Genomic DNA, 17,962 nt, shown 5'->3' with positions numbered 1-17,962 from the left:
AATGAAGGGAATTAAATGATCTTTCCAACAGCACCTTCGATTTTACGATCGGACTTTATTTATGCCTTATAGAGAGCAAAAACTGCAAATAGGTCCGATTTAGACTACTCTCCCCTATATATATATATATGTATATATAGTATTATTCTATTCGGTAAATTTTTGGATACATACATTTCTCTAATAACGTCATTACAATTATTTAGATAGAATGGATGTGCCAATTTGAAGCTTGAATAAGAAAAAAATAATTGCCTCTTTCTTTTTTACGTTTATAATTTTCCATTTTTACATATTTGCTTAAATATTTATAAAAATTGGTCAAATGAAGCGTCGTTAATTATCATAATTTGTTAAGAAAAGCGTGCAGAGAGCATATAATTCTTATTTGAAAGTATCGGTTCGAAATACATAATGTTAGAGATTATCGCTTCGCAATATATCGCAAATTTTGTCCGTTAAAAGTGCACAGTGAGCATGAATTCGTGACGGAAGTGTTGATTAAAATGACGAATGATCTTCCAAATGTATCAATTGCGCAAGTGTTCACCATCGCTACGGTTTCGTTGACGTATTGCTTCTGACGTTGGTTTGAAACTATTACAGTTGCAGTGAGTACAGATTTTAATACATAGCGACGCGAAAATAATGCTTATGTTCTTTTTACTATCTTTCAAGAAAATCATGTAAAACTTTTCATTAAATGTAACATTGCCAAAAGAGTCAAATCATTATTATTATATCGCGAGTACCTACAATGACTGATGAAAAATTTGTCACTGAATACAATATAACGCAATAATACGATGTTCGACAATACGATTGTCGAATGAGAGACAGTTTCGTCAAGTGAACTCCGTGCGACCATACCTTGTTACATTATAATGTATCGTCTGTAAAAATGCAATTGTACATACTAATATATAAATACAACGCAATATATAAATACAAATTTTATATATATTTTATAATATTATTTGTATAATAAATTTCCTACAGATTAATTGAGTTAATTAAAATACTTAATATTTTATTATATATAGTATCCACAAAACACACCGCATCTAAGGAATGTCGCGATATGTATAGACGTCGTATAGATATTTTGTCACGCGACGTCATAATTCCCTCGAAGTGTGCTGTGCGAGTAGCAATATTTGTACTGTATGTGTGTGTGCTGTGTAGAAATTAGCAGTATTTACACATGCCTGTATGTGTTGTCGGGAGCAATCATTTTTTGCCAAAGTTATACATAAATAATCAACGGTAATTTATTATTTCCTCGATAAAATTGATAGAAATGATAGAGATTTTAAAACGGATTCTGCAACGAACGAAGCATACTGCAATACATTAACTGGTGAGTAAAATTATTTATTAATTATTATACCTAAAAAAAAAAATAATAAATATGTAATTATTTATTATTTTTTTTAGGTATAATTGCAGTATTAGCGTATTTAGTGTACAACGACTCTGGTGAGTGAACATTTATCATATTTTATTACGTAATCAATTACTCATTATGATATGAATTTTGTACTATCTAATATAGCAATTAGAACATTGATTTGGTGCTTCTAATTGATAGAGTAAGAATATACGAGTAGTGTAAAACACGATAACCAACGTTGTATCATTTAGTAATATATAGCATAGTAATATCAGATATGCCGAGTAAAAGTCTTGGGGGATTATCATATTATACTTGCATATAGTCAGGAATGGATTTTGACATTTATTACAGTCACCATTTGATTTAGAGGTTTTAGATACGCGCTTTTACTGCATTTAATGGCAAAGTCGCAGTTAGTTCGAAGTAAAATATCTAAAATGTCTTGATAAAATTATAAATACTTGTGTACATAAAAATAACGTGTAGCTTAGTAATAATCAATTGGCGAATAAATGAATGAACGAATGATCGATCATAAGAACGGACGAATGAATGGACAGGCTTGTCCTTGACAGCCGAGTATCTGTAACCTGGCACTCTCGAAACAGTTGCCAAGCCGTTTGCTTACGCTTTAGCTTTGCCGATCCTGTAAACACTCTTCCCTTTCTTTATGTACTATAGACCTTCGCTATGTATATAATATTCTTTTAATTTTGTTTTATTATTTAGAAAATTCTTGGAGGCGAACTATTCTCAGAGGGCTAGAATAAGATAAATATACATATATGAATTACATACTAAAATGTGCATAATATAGTATGTACACAAATAAAAGCTATACACATTTTTAAAATGTTGGAATAAGATATAGCAAAATTTAATGTAGTTAAACTGTAATTAGTTTTATTTCATAGAAATCTTTTTATACAATATATTTTTCTATCTAGTCGGATTTAAAGCTTGTGCTTAAAAATTTGCACGTGCTTTAATAAGAAAATTCAGCAAATAATACGTGATTACGACAATAGGGATATTTGGATTGATTGCGATTAGTTAATTAAAAAAAGTATAGTAAACGCGTAGCTAATAAGAACGCAATAAATTAAAATTACATTCCCACGTATATATAAATTCCGACGAATGTATGTACATGTAGCGCGAAGTAATGCACAGAAGTCGGCCTCGATGCCTCGAGTCTGAAAAGAAGAAGGGGTAGGAGGTGGTCACTAGCCAGCCCTCCTCTCGCACTGATAAGAAAACGTCGCGCGTAGATGGGTATAGAACTCGCGCGATAATAACCACCGTGCCACGCCGCGTGGCGATTTTACTACTCCCATACTTTTCCCCAACATGATTCGCGCTGCTCCTACCACCGCATGAGGGGCACCGACTCTCCCCTCTTGAATCACCACTCCGCTTGCGATCACAGTTCGAATTGGTCATTCTCTCTCTTTCTTTCTCTGTTCTATTTTACCCCTATTCTTTCTCTCTCTCTCTCTCTCGCGCTCTCTTTTCCTCTCTTTCTCGCTCTCGTTCTCGTCCTACTCTTCGACCTATTCACTCCCCCTCTTCATCTTTCCTTGTCTGTGCATTCGTTCTCGCGGTATCTTCGTCTCGCCTTCGTTCACTCGGGCAGCTCGCTAGGAACTCCGATCGCTTCGGCCATCCGCTGAGGCCGCAATTGCTCGCTCATTTTCCGTCTCTCTCGTTTATTCTCCTTCTGTTTCTTTTCCCCTTTTGTTTTACCGTCTTTTCTCTAGCTCTGTTCCTCTACCTTTCATTCCAACTCTTTTCCTCCTCTTGCTTCGTTTGCTCTATGTACATGATATACATGAGCCTCGCTCCCGATCATAGAGCAGTGGCGCGAGTTCTCGTACAGCCAGCAAAAGTCCGGATCTTAATTTTCGTCTAGTCGCCGATCGCGGTGTACACACAGCATCTCTCGATCGCTCTTCTCATCTTCCGTGCGCGGCAACGAAAGGACAACGCGTGAATCCTCCGTAGGTGAGAATGTCGTAGTCGCAGTCATCCTCGTCGAGTAAAGTGCCAAGTCTCTCTTATAGTGCGAATTCCAGATTGAAAAGCAGCTGTCAAACTAGAAGCGGGAACGCAACGAAGGATAAGCACCAAGTGATCTCAAGAAAACTACTATAATCACGAGATGAAGAGGAGGAGCGACGACGATGGCAAACCTGTGGCCAAATACCGGCACCGCGAATACGGTGAGTACCAGTATAGTACCACTTCCACCTTTCGCGGTGCGGCGGTGTTTCGCGGTCTCGCGTGCTCAGAGAGGGTAGTCGAGAAAAAGGATTCTCTCTCTCTCCCTCTCTCCCTCTCTCTCTCTCTCTCTCTCTCTTTGAATCGATCGAATGCTGTTCGAATTCGGCGACGCTTGACGGCGCGTGATCGATCGATCAGCTTGTGATCGCAGGCAAGCATCTCCGAACGTGCTTCGAGATGCAAAAGAGAGCATGTACACAGTGTCACTAAAGCGCTCAACTGAGCCGGTGGTCCGCGAGTCACTGGAGGCCAGGGGCCGGTCGTGAAGGATGTATATATGTTGGATATCAGAGTGATAACGCTGCCCCTGGTTTTGCGATAACGCCCACCGGTATATGCATATTGCCGACTGATACAGCCATCAGTTGCATTCAGCTTCGTTGCATCCGTCGCGAATTTCCTTCCGACATCTTTCGACGTTATGCTAGTAATGACAACTTGTAACATGTTATTCCGCGATTGTTATTTTGAAACTAATTAGAAATATATAATTGCATGTAATGATTGTTTTTTAAATCTTATAGGTTATTATCTTGGGAAATATATAAAAAGTTTTGCGCTAAACGAAAGTGCTTAATTTTAACAGTCGTGTACTTAATTTGAGCACAATGTTAACATTTTGCACAAGTCACGTTTCTTGAGAATTTTATATTCTGAATTACATATGTGTGACTACAATTCAATATCATAAAGGTAGTAATCTAGGATTAAGAAGCGCGCTGTTTAATTGCTTCATACTTGTAAAATATAAAAACGACAAGTTGCATCTCTCATAAGTTTCTCTTCAGCTATTTTTGAGTAATATTGTTGAGAAATCACCGTAATTAATTTTTTTGTATTTAATCATCAACAAACTGATTTTATTAAAGAAAGATTTTATTACAGAATGTATTAACTAGTTTAACTTCATTACGATTATGAAATGAGTTAAAAAAAAGAATCCGTTCTTATAAATCGGTCTCGAGAAGTTGGGCTTTTGAAGATATTATGTTTTCTGACAAATTATAAAATTGCATTCGTAAACTTAGTTTTATACAGAATTTATTATTATGATAATTATTAATCCAATCGTATCTTCTACTAATTTAATTTACGATAATAGTTGTTGAGGTTTTCTCTTCATCACCTGTGCGAGCGTAATGACCGTTTATGATCAACTGCATTTATTTGCGGTTTGTGGTAGATAATTATATTACGTAGATATTGCTACGACAATCAATTCCGTATCAATACCGCACAATAATTATAAAGATAACAAGCCCAGTCTCAGCTTTTGAATACATGGCGCATCTTGATGCTGCTGATTATAACACTTTATAGGAATACTTCAGTTATCTTGAATACTATACAAGCAATATGTCAAAATATGCGTTTCATAGGAGTTATTCAGGAGGCCGTTACATATCAGTATTTTCGCATATATATTTGTACGTAATTTTTACATATAAAAAATACGGTCATTTATCTATTTTATTTTGACACAGTGCTTTAAAAACACCGCTTTATTTATTGTCACAACTTGCTTACGTGGAAAAATAGAAAGTTGTATCGTCATTCCTGGCAAGTAGTATTTCGCTAACGATATCATAAGAAGTCGTTCTATTATCCTATTCTGTGCTAATACAAACGCATCGCTAGCACCTGTAACGGTCACTTTGACTATTCCTTCGAACAGTTGAATTTTATCGGCTCGATCGTCAGGGTCGCCATTATTTCTATTTAAACACTCGCTCGCTGCGTCACATGTCTCCTGAGTCACTCCAGCGCGTGTCATTTCGTGATGTTTAAAGACGAGCCACCACCTTCGATTACTTTTTTGATTCAGAGAAATTGTTTTTTATTTATGGTATGCCCATCGACTGTCATACTTTTTGATTTAAAAGAAATAGATACGTAAAAATGGTAAAAGACTAAACAAACTATTGATTTTTCTGATATATACGAGGGTCGTCTGAAAAGTTTTGAGCCTAACATAGAAACAAGTAATTTTTCGGTCAAATTTAATTTTATTTTTCGACATAGTCTCCTTTTAAGTCGATACATTTTTTTCAGCGATGCTCCCACCTCTTTAATCCATTCAAATAATACTGAGCGTTTTGCTTTGCAAAATAAGCGTCTACGGATGCGATGACCTCGTTCGATGAAAATTTCTATCCTCCGAGCCAAACTTTGAGCCTAGGAAACAGAAAAAAGTCGCTGGAGGCCAGATCTGGTGAATACGGTGGATGGTCAATTAATTCGAACCGCAATTCGTGAATTTTTATCATGGCGACTGCTGATATTCGATTTTTTCCATTTTTACAAAAACATTGACATTGACTGGCACAAATGACTGTCAAACAACAACTAAGCGCCGGAAGTAGCTACAATTTTCGCAGGTATCTTTCAAAGTATGTACGATTATAGTACCAAAATTGTTTTGACGAGTAATGCCATCTTCATATTGAGGCTCAAAACTTTTCAGACGACCTATGTACATATAAAAATAACATGAGTATAGAGAAACTATTTCCGTAATCACTTTTACATATTGAAATATGTATATGACAAAGCAAATTTAAAATTTTTTAAAATTAGTTTGTAGAATTATTATACACGTAATATTGAGTCGCAATAATTCTTATGTAAAACATCGTACGGAATTCTAGAATACAAGCATATGTATATCGTGAACTATTAGAAACAATTCAAATATCAATGAGAACGAAAGATTATTACACTTTGGTTGCGTTGTCGTATCAGGATCTTATATGAATCATACATGTGTCTATACAAATGGACCGTTTGCTTTTAATACCACAATGTAATAAGATAAACTATGACACCCATTTGTTTGGTCCCTATTGAGCTGACAAAACTACAGGAACGTTGACAATCCTTTTTTTGTTCATCAATAAACTTCTTATTTTATTTCGTAACTTGCACTTTCATATTAGTTTACCAGAATTTATATTTTTGCTAAAAATTTGATAATTATTAAAACAATTTTTCGTAAAATTGATTTTGCGCCACGTCCCTACAAACATTCAAACGAACATGCCAAGATAACGAAATATATTTTATATAAAGAAGGTGAAGTTCGAAAGATCTTATCGCGTCGAGTCAGACGATTTCGTACGTTTATTTCGTAACTAGCTTTACGTAAATACGACGAAAGTGCAAAATGTCAAGTCGTCCATACGAGATGTTTTTAGTTTTCATCAGATAAAGATTTACAAAAAACATTTTGTTTCTTGTAAATTTCCATTATTTTTTATAATAAATTTTAATTTTTATATTATAAATTATGCAGCCATTTGTTTATAATATATTCGAATATTTATTAATAATTTGATATTCATTTTTACGTTAAAATTACGTGACAAAACTTTTATATCGCTTTTCTATCGGTTAAATAAAAAAGGAAATGTACGGTCGTTTTCATAGTAAAAAACGAGTAAGCGCAAAAATTGCTCTCTAATCCGAAACTCAAATTTTAAACGGCTAGTAATTTTTCAAAGACCAATTACATAACTCATTCCAATATTTATTGTTGGAATAGTCCAAGTTTGAGTTTGAATTTAAAAAGAGATAGAATTTTCAAAAAATTATTTATAAATAGATATCGGAAAAATTCAGAGCGATGGTTCTTGTTGTCTACCAAGTTGCCTTCGTTGAAGGCCTGTACAGTCGGGTACTTGTGCCTGCGTCGGGTTCAATGTGGCGAGGTCACAGTGCCGCACAAAAGTCATGGTTCACGTAAACCGATGTACATTAAATCATCGCCATCGTATCACTAGTAGTCGTTGCCGTCATCCTCTGCTACATCGCTTTCGTTCGCCGAATGCATTGGCGCACATACAGGGTAAACTGTATAATTTAATTTTTCTGATTACTTATTTCTATTCAAGAAAGTTGCAGCTAAAGCTAAATTTCGAAAATAAAATAAAATTGATAAAAAATATGTTGTGATTAATTTGTAAAATATTCTGGATATATTAAATTATCTAAGGTAATATAAGTTAAATTGTTTCATTGGGTCAAAGGGTAAAGGGAATAATGGGTTGATCGAGTTATATGATTCTGTATATTGAAGTTATAACCTTTGTGTCGATTGCACGGATTATAATTAACATTGCTCGATAAGCGATAGTGCATTCTTCGTCCAGCAGCTATTCATACCTCAATCCTGAGTGAATTTATGATCTTCGTGTCGCACAGCATTTGTCCTCTTGATCTCAACTTGTGGGATGCAGATCAGTTTGTACATTTGATAAAATATGGTTCAGGTTAAATTTGAAAAAATATTTTAAAACAAAATCTTTATTAAATTAAATCGCGACAACGCAGAATATCATTAATGAAATTCATGCGTAATGTATCTTGGAATCTTTACGCGATAAAAATGTGTTCAGCATATTAAAGAAATTACAGTACCTATTGTTTGATATTTATTAATAACCAAATACTATAAATATTCACAATTTTCTGCACTTTATCAAATTCTATAAAAAAAATAGTCACTAAAAATAGTAATTATAGCCGGTACGATAATTCGGTAGGCGAATGGCTCGTTATATATGTATATGAAGAATTATTTAACCGATAAAAATATGATAGAAAAGTAGAAATAAACATATTTTTAATCTTCAGATAAACTGAGCAACTGATTTGGTTATTTTTAACATAAGTAACTATAGTTTTCTTATGTGTGCTGTGATAATAATTTTTTATTAACAATAAAATTCCTCTCTAGTTAGACGACATCATTAACCCAGTTGAAGTACGCGCTATTGTGTTATTGGTCTTTATCATTTTATCGCCTTCTCCGGTCTAGTAACACTTACACTTATAAATTTGCATCATATGTAATTTTCTATCATATGGAGCGGATAATGTAACGTATCTCTCATAATTGTCGTATAAATGATATACGTTAACATATTTTTCACAATATTTATAAGAGACAGAGATATTGATAAGGAAAGCTAAGAAGTTTTTTTATAAAATAGCTATGAAATAACCTGACATAATTTTTAACTGTACAGATTTCGATGTATAATTTATGCTTTCCATAAACACTCTACAAACTGTGATGGTTCCAAGTCCATCTACGTTATCGGATGTTTTATACAACCAAGACTGCAGTCTTACGTCATGGTCATAGTACACAACAATAACCATATCATTTATTCGAATTTTATGCTTCTTCTGTCTTTACGTATTAAAAGATCCTTGCGTTTATATAGTCTGGAAAAGAATTCGGCGCGCAGTTCGAAAGACTACAAATATGATATATATGCGAGTACATATATAGTATATTTAGTAATTCAAGATTGATTTATTTAAGCATTAAAGATCCAGCTTTGACCGTTATAGGCATTTTAATATTGATTGTGTTCTCACATAAACGGTCTAAAATAATATTGTTTAAAAGATCCTTATTTTCATGTTATAATTGTTGGTATTACTCTATAACAATAACGATTTAATCTAATCGATAGCATCTTGACAGTCTTGACACTATTTGAATTAAATTTTGTCCGTGAATCTTAAAATGCAAAACATATAGGATTTTAATAATAATCACGACAGTAAAACTAATAAAACTTTTAGCATTTTGTTAATTAACATTTACATCAAATTAAATTACAATTGTAAATATTAATTTAATTTTACAGTACTTTTATGTTGATAAAACTCTCCTGTATGATTGCGAGTAAAATCATTTGTTATCGAAATTAGTATTATCATAGTTATCAAGGCAAAATAGCAGATCGATAGATAAATTAGATGATAGAAAAATAAGTTTATAAAAAGAAGAATTGTATACTACGGATGCTCCAAAATGGCCGCTATGGTGGAAGGCGAATGGCTCGTTATGAGGAATAAAGTTCTTCCTACTATTTAGCTCCGCCTTCGTAAACGAATTTTCCTGCTAACCAACTTTTATCTTGATCATTTCCGTCTCTATTTATTAATTGGCAAGCATTCTACAAGTTGTTTATATATTATTTTGTTGCAAATATATTACAAATTATGTATATTACAATTTATAATTATATTAATGTTTAACCAAGTCAAATTTTTATAAATCTAATTTTACGATTATTTTATAAAATTATTCGAGGTGATGATAATTAACGTTCAACAAAAATATTGTGTTTAAATCAGTCCTTATTTTTATATGATTTAACGTTTATCTACATTCTATATTTAATTTTCTTTAATATCGTTGTATAGTTAAAAATTTGCAATTGGTTCATATTACATATTAATAATTTTTAAATGATATATTTTAAATGGCACTATCATCATTTTGTAAGTAACTTTAAAAGAAGATTATAAATATTGTGTGTCATGCGTACCTCCTCAGAATTCATCAAATGTTTTTATCCATTACTACGCCATGTCTCTCTTCCGACCTTATTTTTAAGCTCGTCCCTTATCGCCCGACCGTGAATTATGCTTGTTTTGCCATCTTTCTACGACATACTATTGCACTTGTATCGGAAAAACGACAATAATAGGTAGCTGGTGTCCCGACGTAATGGAGACGAAAAGATAATACTGCACTTCACCCAAGACTAAATGCCCATTTTTTTTGAAAAGAAATAATTTTCTCATAAACTTGAGTCCAACATTTCAGACATAATAACTTAGGAGCATTTTCAAGGAAAGCATTAAAGGAGAGCTAATCTTTGCATTAGTTTCGGGAGATTACAGAGATTTTTTTGTGTAGTTATGCTTTCCTTAAATGCACTATGTCTAGACAGTAAGTAGCTTTAAAGGAACGAATTTGGAACCAATCTATAACAATTTTATAGAAAAGAATATACCTAGAAGGAATTTTGACATTTTGTGAAAAGTTAATTGATATTTTGACAGGTTTGTCGGAGTTGCCAGAGAGTCGCGTCATTTAGTTCAAGGAATCGATTTACCATATGGAAATTCAACGTTGCGCTCGTTACGTAAGAACAGCTAATATGGTTGAACCATCGACAATGAATAGCGAATTAGGAATAATTCATGCAATTAATTTTTTTATTCTCTATTTTAATAATGCTGTTTTGATAACGATTTTCATTTTTCTAAATGGTGTAAAAATAATATAGATTGTTCCATTTTTATAATAGTTTCATTTTATAATAATTTTTTCGGTTATATCAAAAATTGAAGAGTTCATTTCTGAATCGTTTCATAATTATTCATAAATATGAAAGTTTAAGTTATAAAAAGCTTAACAATTAGGTTCACTTATAATCTTAATTTATTGTAAATGTATATTTAAGACAATATATATATATATATATATTTAGCAAACAAGCTTTTCAATTTTACCTAGAAATTGATAATCAATGTGTAGATTAATAGAATAGTCGATATATTCATAGCTAAGAAGTGAAAATACTTCCAACAGGGTTTTTCAAATCGGTGTATCGCGACACACCGGTATACGTAAAATGTCTCTAGAAAATTATAGAGAAGCGAAAAAATTTAGAAATTAGTAAAAAAGCGAATGAGGTGCAAAGGAAACAATATTTTTAAAATTATGAAAATTATTTAAATTATATTATATGTGTTCTCTCTCATTTTAATCAAAGCGATATCATTATAATAAAATCACTTTTAAAATAATAAAATATTTGTGAAAAATAAAAAATTTTATAACTTTACTTTTTACTTCTAGATATCGTCTTAGCGGTATCTGATAAAAGATCTATGCTGAAGAATGTGCATGTAATGATGTAACTTGAAAAATTTGGCTTGTTATTTAATATGCCATAATTGAAAACAGTTGAAAATATCCTATAGGAATTTTATTAGTGAAGAGAGAGAGAGAGAGAGAGAGAGAGAGAGAGAAAGAGTATCGAAAGGCTTGTGTCGCGACGAAGTTGTTTCACATTGCAGGTAGTCGTCGCTGTTACGTCATTTAGGGCCTGCAGTAGGCATTGTTTTCAAGTTTCCTGAAACGGCTCTGCGCGCAGAGTTCGTGCAAGTACAAAACGTCTTAGGCCGTCGCATTTAACGATACAACGACCGTGGGGTGGGCTATGCGTAAGTCAGCATACCGGGTGTCGCCGGAAAGTAATGTGGAACGCTAGTGTCGTGTGATTATTTCAAAATAGCATTTTATATTATATTCTAAATTCACTAAAAATTTAATTGTTTCTTGGTCCTGTGACATTTCTCATATAAATCCTCTTTAGGACGTTCAATATGCAAAGTAATCCATATTAAAAATTGTGACTCTAAATGCGAAATACATACATATCTAACATCTTTCTCTCAAAGTTATATAGTTACATTCAACAATTTACACACCCATAATCGAATGTTTAACAGTAGAATATTTAATAAACTTTAACATGACAATAAACTTAATAAACTTTAACAAATCAACGAATTCACATGCGAATACACTGTAAACAATGAAACCTATAAATCTGGTTCCAAACTGACAATGAGTAGCAGTAAAAATGATAATTAACACCGTTTTCATCTGACAAAAATATCATTAATGCACAGAACGTGATTATTTTATTTCTCCTAATTTCAAAATTGAAAAATAATTTTTAATTAATTTTATTTAAATATTTTTCATCGCACGTGCACGCGCGCATGAGTGGATGCGTGAATATCTTATTTACGCGTTTTATTTATTCCTCATGCAACAGCAAAATAATATTGCTTTAATTGCCATTACGAATGATGATAAGCTAGCTATTTCGTAACACAGATGATAGTACAGGAAAGAAATAATCATGTCTATTTGATCTTTAGCGAAAATATTTCGTTCGGCAGATATGTTTAGCTGAGCGAACCACTTCCTTCGACGCGGCATGATTTCCGTCGATTCATTTCCGCTGCAATGCTGTATTTCTTTTTCTTTATATCTAACTGATAACGATAATATTAACAATATTAATAACGAAAACGTATCTTTTTCGGATATCGAAGAATTAGATGTTCCTTAAATTTAGAGTTCATTAAAAAATTATATATCATTTTGATAGATTTATTAAGTAGAAAGAGAGAAAGAGAGAGAGAGATTTTTGCACCATCTCAACAATTCACACGTGTAATCGCGGTTTCACAAACGTGGCAATTTCACCGGGAAGCAAACCGGTGACACAATTCAGAGACACGTTTCTTGCTTTCGCAACCGCTCGAGTACGCTCGAGCATTGTATACATGTGCCACTATGCGTCTCTTCCTATGCGTTTTTTTCCTCTTCGAGATTGCGTCTTCATTTTCGACCGCAAGTCAGCCTCCTCGAAGACAAACTTCCGCGACAGGTTTCGCTCCGAATTCTCCACGTAAACCATAGAGCAGAGGAGAGAGAAGAAGAAGGAAGCACTTTTATCAGAATTAGGCGATCTAATGTACGGCGTACTGTATCGTCTGCAGCTCTCGCGGTGACTGATTTCACGAAATGCCGAGTGCGTGATAATGCACACACAGAGAACGACTAAACGTCGTCGATATCTGGCTTGTGCACTGGGTTTTATCTTGGTGGCGTGCCGCGCGAAATGGTGGGTGGCTATCTATCGGGCCCCGACGGTGTACCAGCCGCGAGCGATAGGACTTATCTCACGATATACCGGTGCCCGACGAAACCTGACTTGAGTTAGGAGTATTATGAACACCCCCGATCGATATACGATTTCGCGCAGTGTGTATCTTGGAGCTGTGAATAACAGAACGTGCGTATATTTCCTTCCGATGCCGATGTACAAATTATTGGAAATTCTCATGAAAAAATGTTAATTGTCAAATATTGATGTACATGTTCTTCATTCATATGCAAAAAACCTTCTGTGATATTAGTTTTCTAGAATCAAGAGTCTCTCAACCGTAAGAAATAATCCTAGATTTATACATTTGGCGGCATCCACATAATGATAATAGCCTTTGTTTAATTTAACATCTATTTTTACTAGGAAACGTGGCATTAATTATATTTCTTTTATCTCAATGAGCAATGTATTAGCATTACATACTGTGTGATTGTCCGCATATCACGTAATACTGCATTGCGATGTATAACGAGTTGAAAAATAAAGCAAATATGTTGGATGGCTATAGTTATTATTTTTACAAAGTTGATACATTTTCTACATATAGATTGTTATACGTATATATCACGTTTATTAATAGATGCAAATAAGTCAAGGCTTTAAATTTTGTCAACCATTTGATTTTTGCTCATGTCAGCTGTCTGACATATCACATGTAAGAAACATACTCTTGGAAACTCGTATCTCAAAAAAATTTTTACTTTTACACAGATATTTCTACAAATATTTAATTTCTTACTTGGGTTTAATTATCAAGGTAATAATAAATAAAAGTCACTATATATGATTTTCCTGAATAAGGAATTGAATTCAACTTTATCGAAAAATCTCTATGCAAAAAAAGTGTGAGCTTTTAGGCACTCCCTATAATTTTACCACAACCAAAATAACACATTAGTTCATTGATCGACAAAAACTTTCACACAACTAATCGATTTTAAAAAGCATAAGACGACAGTGAGCCTAATGAGACGCGTGTGGGTTATTATTATTCAGATAAGAATCTGAACGGGTTCCGACACCCGACACGATTCTCCATACTGATCCATACGCTCTGTTTACCTATGGATCGCGTGTGTACCCATGAGTAAACGTCACTTCTTGCAATCAATCTTTCTACCCTTTTCCGGAAGTTTCAACGTTGATCATTTCTAATTTAGACATTCCGATCGTGACTAATTGCATTTTTCTCATATTGTACACGATGAACAAATTCATGTATTTTAATCTATGTATTAAATATACATACCATATATAGAAAGAAAAGTATTATATATCAATAGTGCGTTCTTAAAAGTGCTGTCATATTTCTTTCTCGGAATTTTTTGACAAATGTAAAGTATCGTGTGGTATTTTATTAGTAGTTAAAGCTTGCTTGAATACTCTCTTCCTAACTAATTCTAAATTTAAAAATAACTTGTTAAAATAAAGCTAAAATCTTGAAAATTTTTTACAAAAGTTATACAGGGTGTTTCAAAATTCGGGCTCGCGAAGTACAAAACGTAATACTTTATGCTAAAAAAAAAACTTTTTTCTTTTGCAAAATTGCGTCTGACGAGTAGTTTTTGCAGGAGAGCAGGTTGAAGTTAACAAATAAACGCAAAAATTATTTATTGAATGCAATTCTGTTAAAGGAAAAAGTTGTTTGTTTTAGTATAAAGTATTCGTACTAACTTGTACTTCACGGGCGCGAATTTTGAAAAACCATGTATATCATCGTTTTATGTCATCGTACAACTCGTGAAAGGACTTGTACAATTCATAGAAGGAAAAAGAGAAGCTACTATAAGTTTGTTGAGAGTCACTGTTGGCTTGCAACTAGTTCAGATAAGGTATCGCCTGGCGGTCGTTGCGCGCGATAGCGCTTCGCAGTGCGGCCTCGATGTAACGCATCGCCACGCATTTATGATTCCTACAAATGCATGCAGACATTTATGTTTATGCGTCTCTATAGGCATAAACATGCACATATAAAAAGTAGAAAGAGAGAACGAAAAAAAAAGAGTATGTTGCGTGTAAAGAATTAGATGAGCTTGTCATATATCCATACATTCTCTCTATGTTGCTTAATATTTCAATTGATTACATCATTATTCCTTTTCTTACTGAAAAAACATTCATACTGTCATACACTCATGAGTTAATAACTTTATAATAAATATATAGTATTTTCGTGTAAATTTATTATGAAAAGTTTTGTTTAAATAAAATCAACTTGAAATTAAATTAAAATTTTAAATTCTTAATTATTTCGGAAACGTATTTCAAATTGATCTTTACACGACAGGGAAGCCATTATAGTGGCACTGAAACAGTGTCATATTTTGAGGCAAATGAAATAATGAATCCTAACAAATACATCTTACTGAAGAAAAAGCTGTAAGATTTAAAAAATAGATTTTCTCCTGTAAAGATTAATTGTCAAAATTTAATTTGATAGAAATAAAAGTTATTAATATATTAGTATTTTTTACATATAATTTATGGATTACACAAAAGTACAAGTCTATGAAAATGCTAAAGAATCAGAGATAACGAGATCGTATTGGACATCGAAGGATGTTGAACTTTCTTATTCATTTTAGCAGTGATATGGTCCTTACGTTAGAATGATAATCGCGCGTGTCGAGTAGTACGAGAGCGTAGTATAACTCACGTTGTTGATAGGGTAATCTCTTTGCGGTAGAGATTAGCCAAGGACGCAGAGATAAACTTCTGCATTGTTAACACCCCTTCTCTGCATCTTGACGCGATGTAGGCTCATACTCTCTCACGTTCCATGATATCAATGATATGATTCTTTTTCTCCCTTGCTTCGCTCTTACCAATAATGACTTTATAAAACATTCTAATCGGGTCAATATAACGATAACGTTTGCCGCACTACGTAAGAATTCGTAAAGGATTGAGATTATGCGTCTGAGAATTTCCAATTTAAATTCTTCATTATTAAAACAAATTCGCTATGTTGAAATAAACTAAACTATATATGATCCCCAGAGATTAATAGATATCTTTCACAATTGTACTATGTGTTTAATTATTAATATATTGTATATATATATATAACAACATTTTATAGTTTGTATTTAATATCAGAAACAATATTCGAAAAAATATTCTTAGGGAACGAGGAGATCTTCGGGAAGAAATCGCTAAAGATTTTTGAAAATAACTTATACACATATTTATCTTATCTATCGTAAAAAGATGATTGCCTTAGCGACTCGACGGTTTATTCCTGCACCTGGTTGTGGGGGTTGTACTTGAATCCTCTTCAAACGTGGCTTTCTTCGAGGGATAGACAGCTGAGCAGCCCGCGTCGTCCGCCCTCCGTGGGGTCGCGGCATGGCGGTGATAAGAGGTGAAAAGACGGTTATTTTCCCATACGTGCCGAAGCGGAAATGCCGCATCGCGTAACGTCGCACTAGGGAATGCGAATGCGCCCCATGCGGGTTTTATCGTGCGTAAAACGTATCTCGTCGTCGAGTCGGCCCACTTTATGAACGTTGCTCGCAGTTCATGCTAATGAGCATGTGGATTGCATTGCCGCCAGAACTTAAGGATTTCATAGGTTGTCACCGTTTTTGCGAAATATAGAAAGTTTGTACTATAATAATTAAAAAACAACTAAAAAATTTTTATTTTTTACACTTAGTTTCTTGAAAGTTTAATTATTAAAGATTGTCGAAAGTAAAATTTTTTATTTAATACATTAATATAAATAATATTCATATATAATATACTTTTATAAATAATTTGATATATTAATATATTTTTTCTGATAGAAAAACATTATACAATATCTTTTTTAAGTTATTCCGAAAACAGATGAGCAAACATTTTTCCATTGTAAATATGTAGAGCATATACGTATACATTTGAGTATTTAGGTATTTATAACAGATGAAATATACCTATATAAAGATACATACATCTTGTAAAGTTCCAAAGTATATTTTTTAAGAAAATTTATGTTTTTACCAGATGGTAATTAGAGCAAAACAAATCCTTTTTTTCGACTGAAACATACATATATCTTGATCTCAAGAGAGAGATACTTTATATTGATGATTCCTTAAGAATATGTATATGAGGCCTTTATATGTGTCAAGTCGGCCACCGTTCCAAAATTGTACTTGACGTAGAAAAACTACCTTCCACTACAAATGTAGTTTCAGGCATAAGCTATCGAAAGCCATGTGAATAATTGCAAAATTCAAGATGGCGGATCCAATATGGCGGACATGAAGCAGGAAAAAAGGAAATAAAATAAAAGACAATGTCAGTACTCGTTGAATTAACTTTAAAGCTTGTTTTCAAGTGTGTCGTGAATTCTGATTACTAATAAAACAAGTAAAAAATGAAAGAAAGATGTTCTTCATTTCAAGCGCAAAGTTATGTTTATCACGATTCGATATTTAACATAAAAACAGTACTTATTCGCAGCAAAAACTTCATGAAAAGTAGAAAAACGAATACTAGTACCTTTTGTTTTCTGTCTGCCATACTGGATCCGCCATCTTGAATTTTGCAATTGTTCACATAGCTTATGCTTGAAGCTACATTCGTGTGTAAGGTAGTTTTTCTACGTCAAGTAGGTACAATTTTGGAACGATGGATGGCCGACTTGACAAAGAATGCCCCATATATATCACACACACGCGCACGCACACACGCACGCACGCGCACACACACACACACACACACACACACACACACA

The 17,962-nt window shown here is 33.3% G+C and overlaps 1 protein-coding gene across 5 annotated transcripts in view; it reads left to right on the top strand.

The window, feature by feature from the left end:
• Nucleotides 1-2,439: 2,439 nt before the first annotated feature.
• Nucleotides 2,440-17,962, top strand: part of LOC108725907 (box A-binding factor) — a 63,854-nt gene continuing 48,331 nt past the window's right edge. For 3 of the 5 annotated variants that reach the window (XM_018453206.1, XM_018453207.1, XM_018453208.1), the window contains exon 1: nt 2,440-3,618. In XM_018453206.1, the coding sequence (XP_018308708.1) occupies nt 3,558-3,618 (61 nt within the window). In that variant the 5' untranslated portion in view covers nt 2,440-3,557. The remainder of the gene's footprint in view (nt 3,619-17,962) is intronic. The other 2 variants (XM_018453203.1, XM_018453204.1) reach the window with 2 other exon arrangements.

The sequence above is a fragment of the Mycetomoellerius zeteki genome, unplaced genomic scaffold, assembly GCF_001594055.1.
Source record: "Mycetomoellerius zeteki isolate Tzet28-1 unplaced genomic scaffold, Tzet1.0 scaffold367, whole genome shotgun sequence".
Taxonomy (NCBI): Eukaryota; Metazoa; Arthropoda; class Insecta; order Hymenoptera; family Formicidae; genus Mycetomoellerius; species Mycetomoellerius zeteki.
Note: the sequence above shows the minus strand (reverse complement) of the source record. Positions and strands in the feature narration are given on the sequence as shown.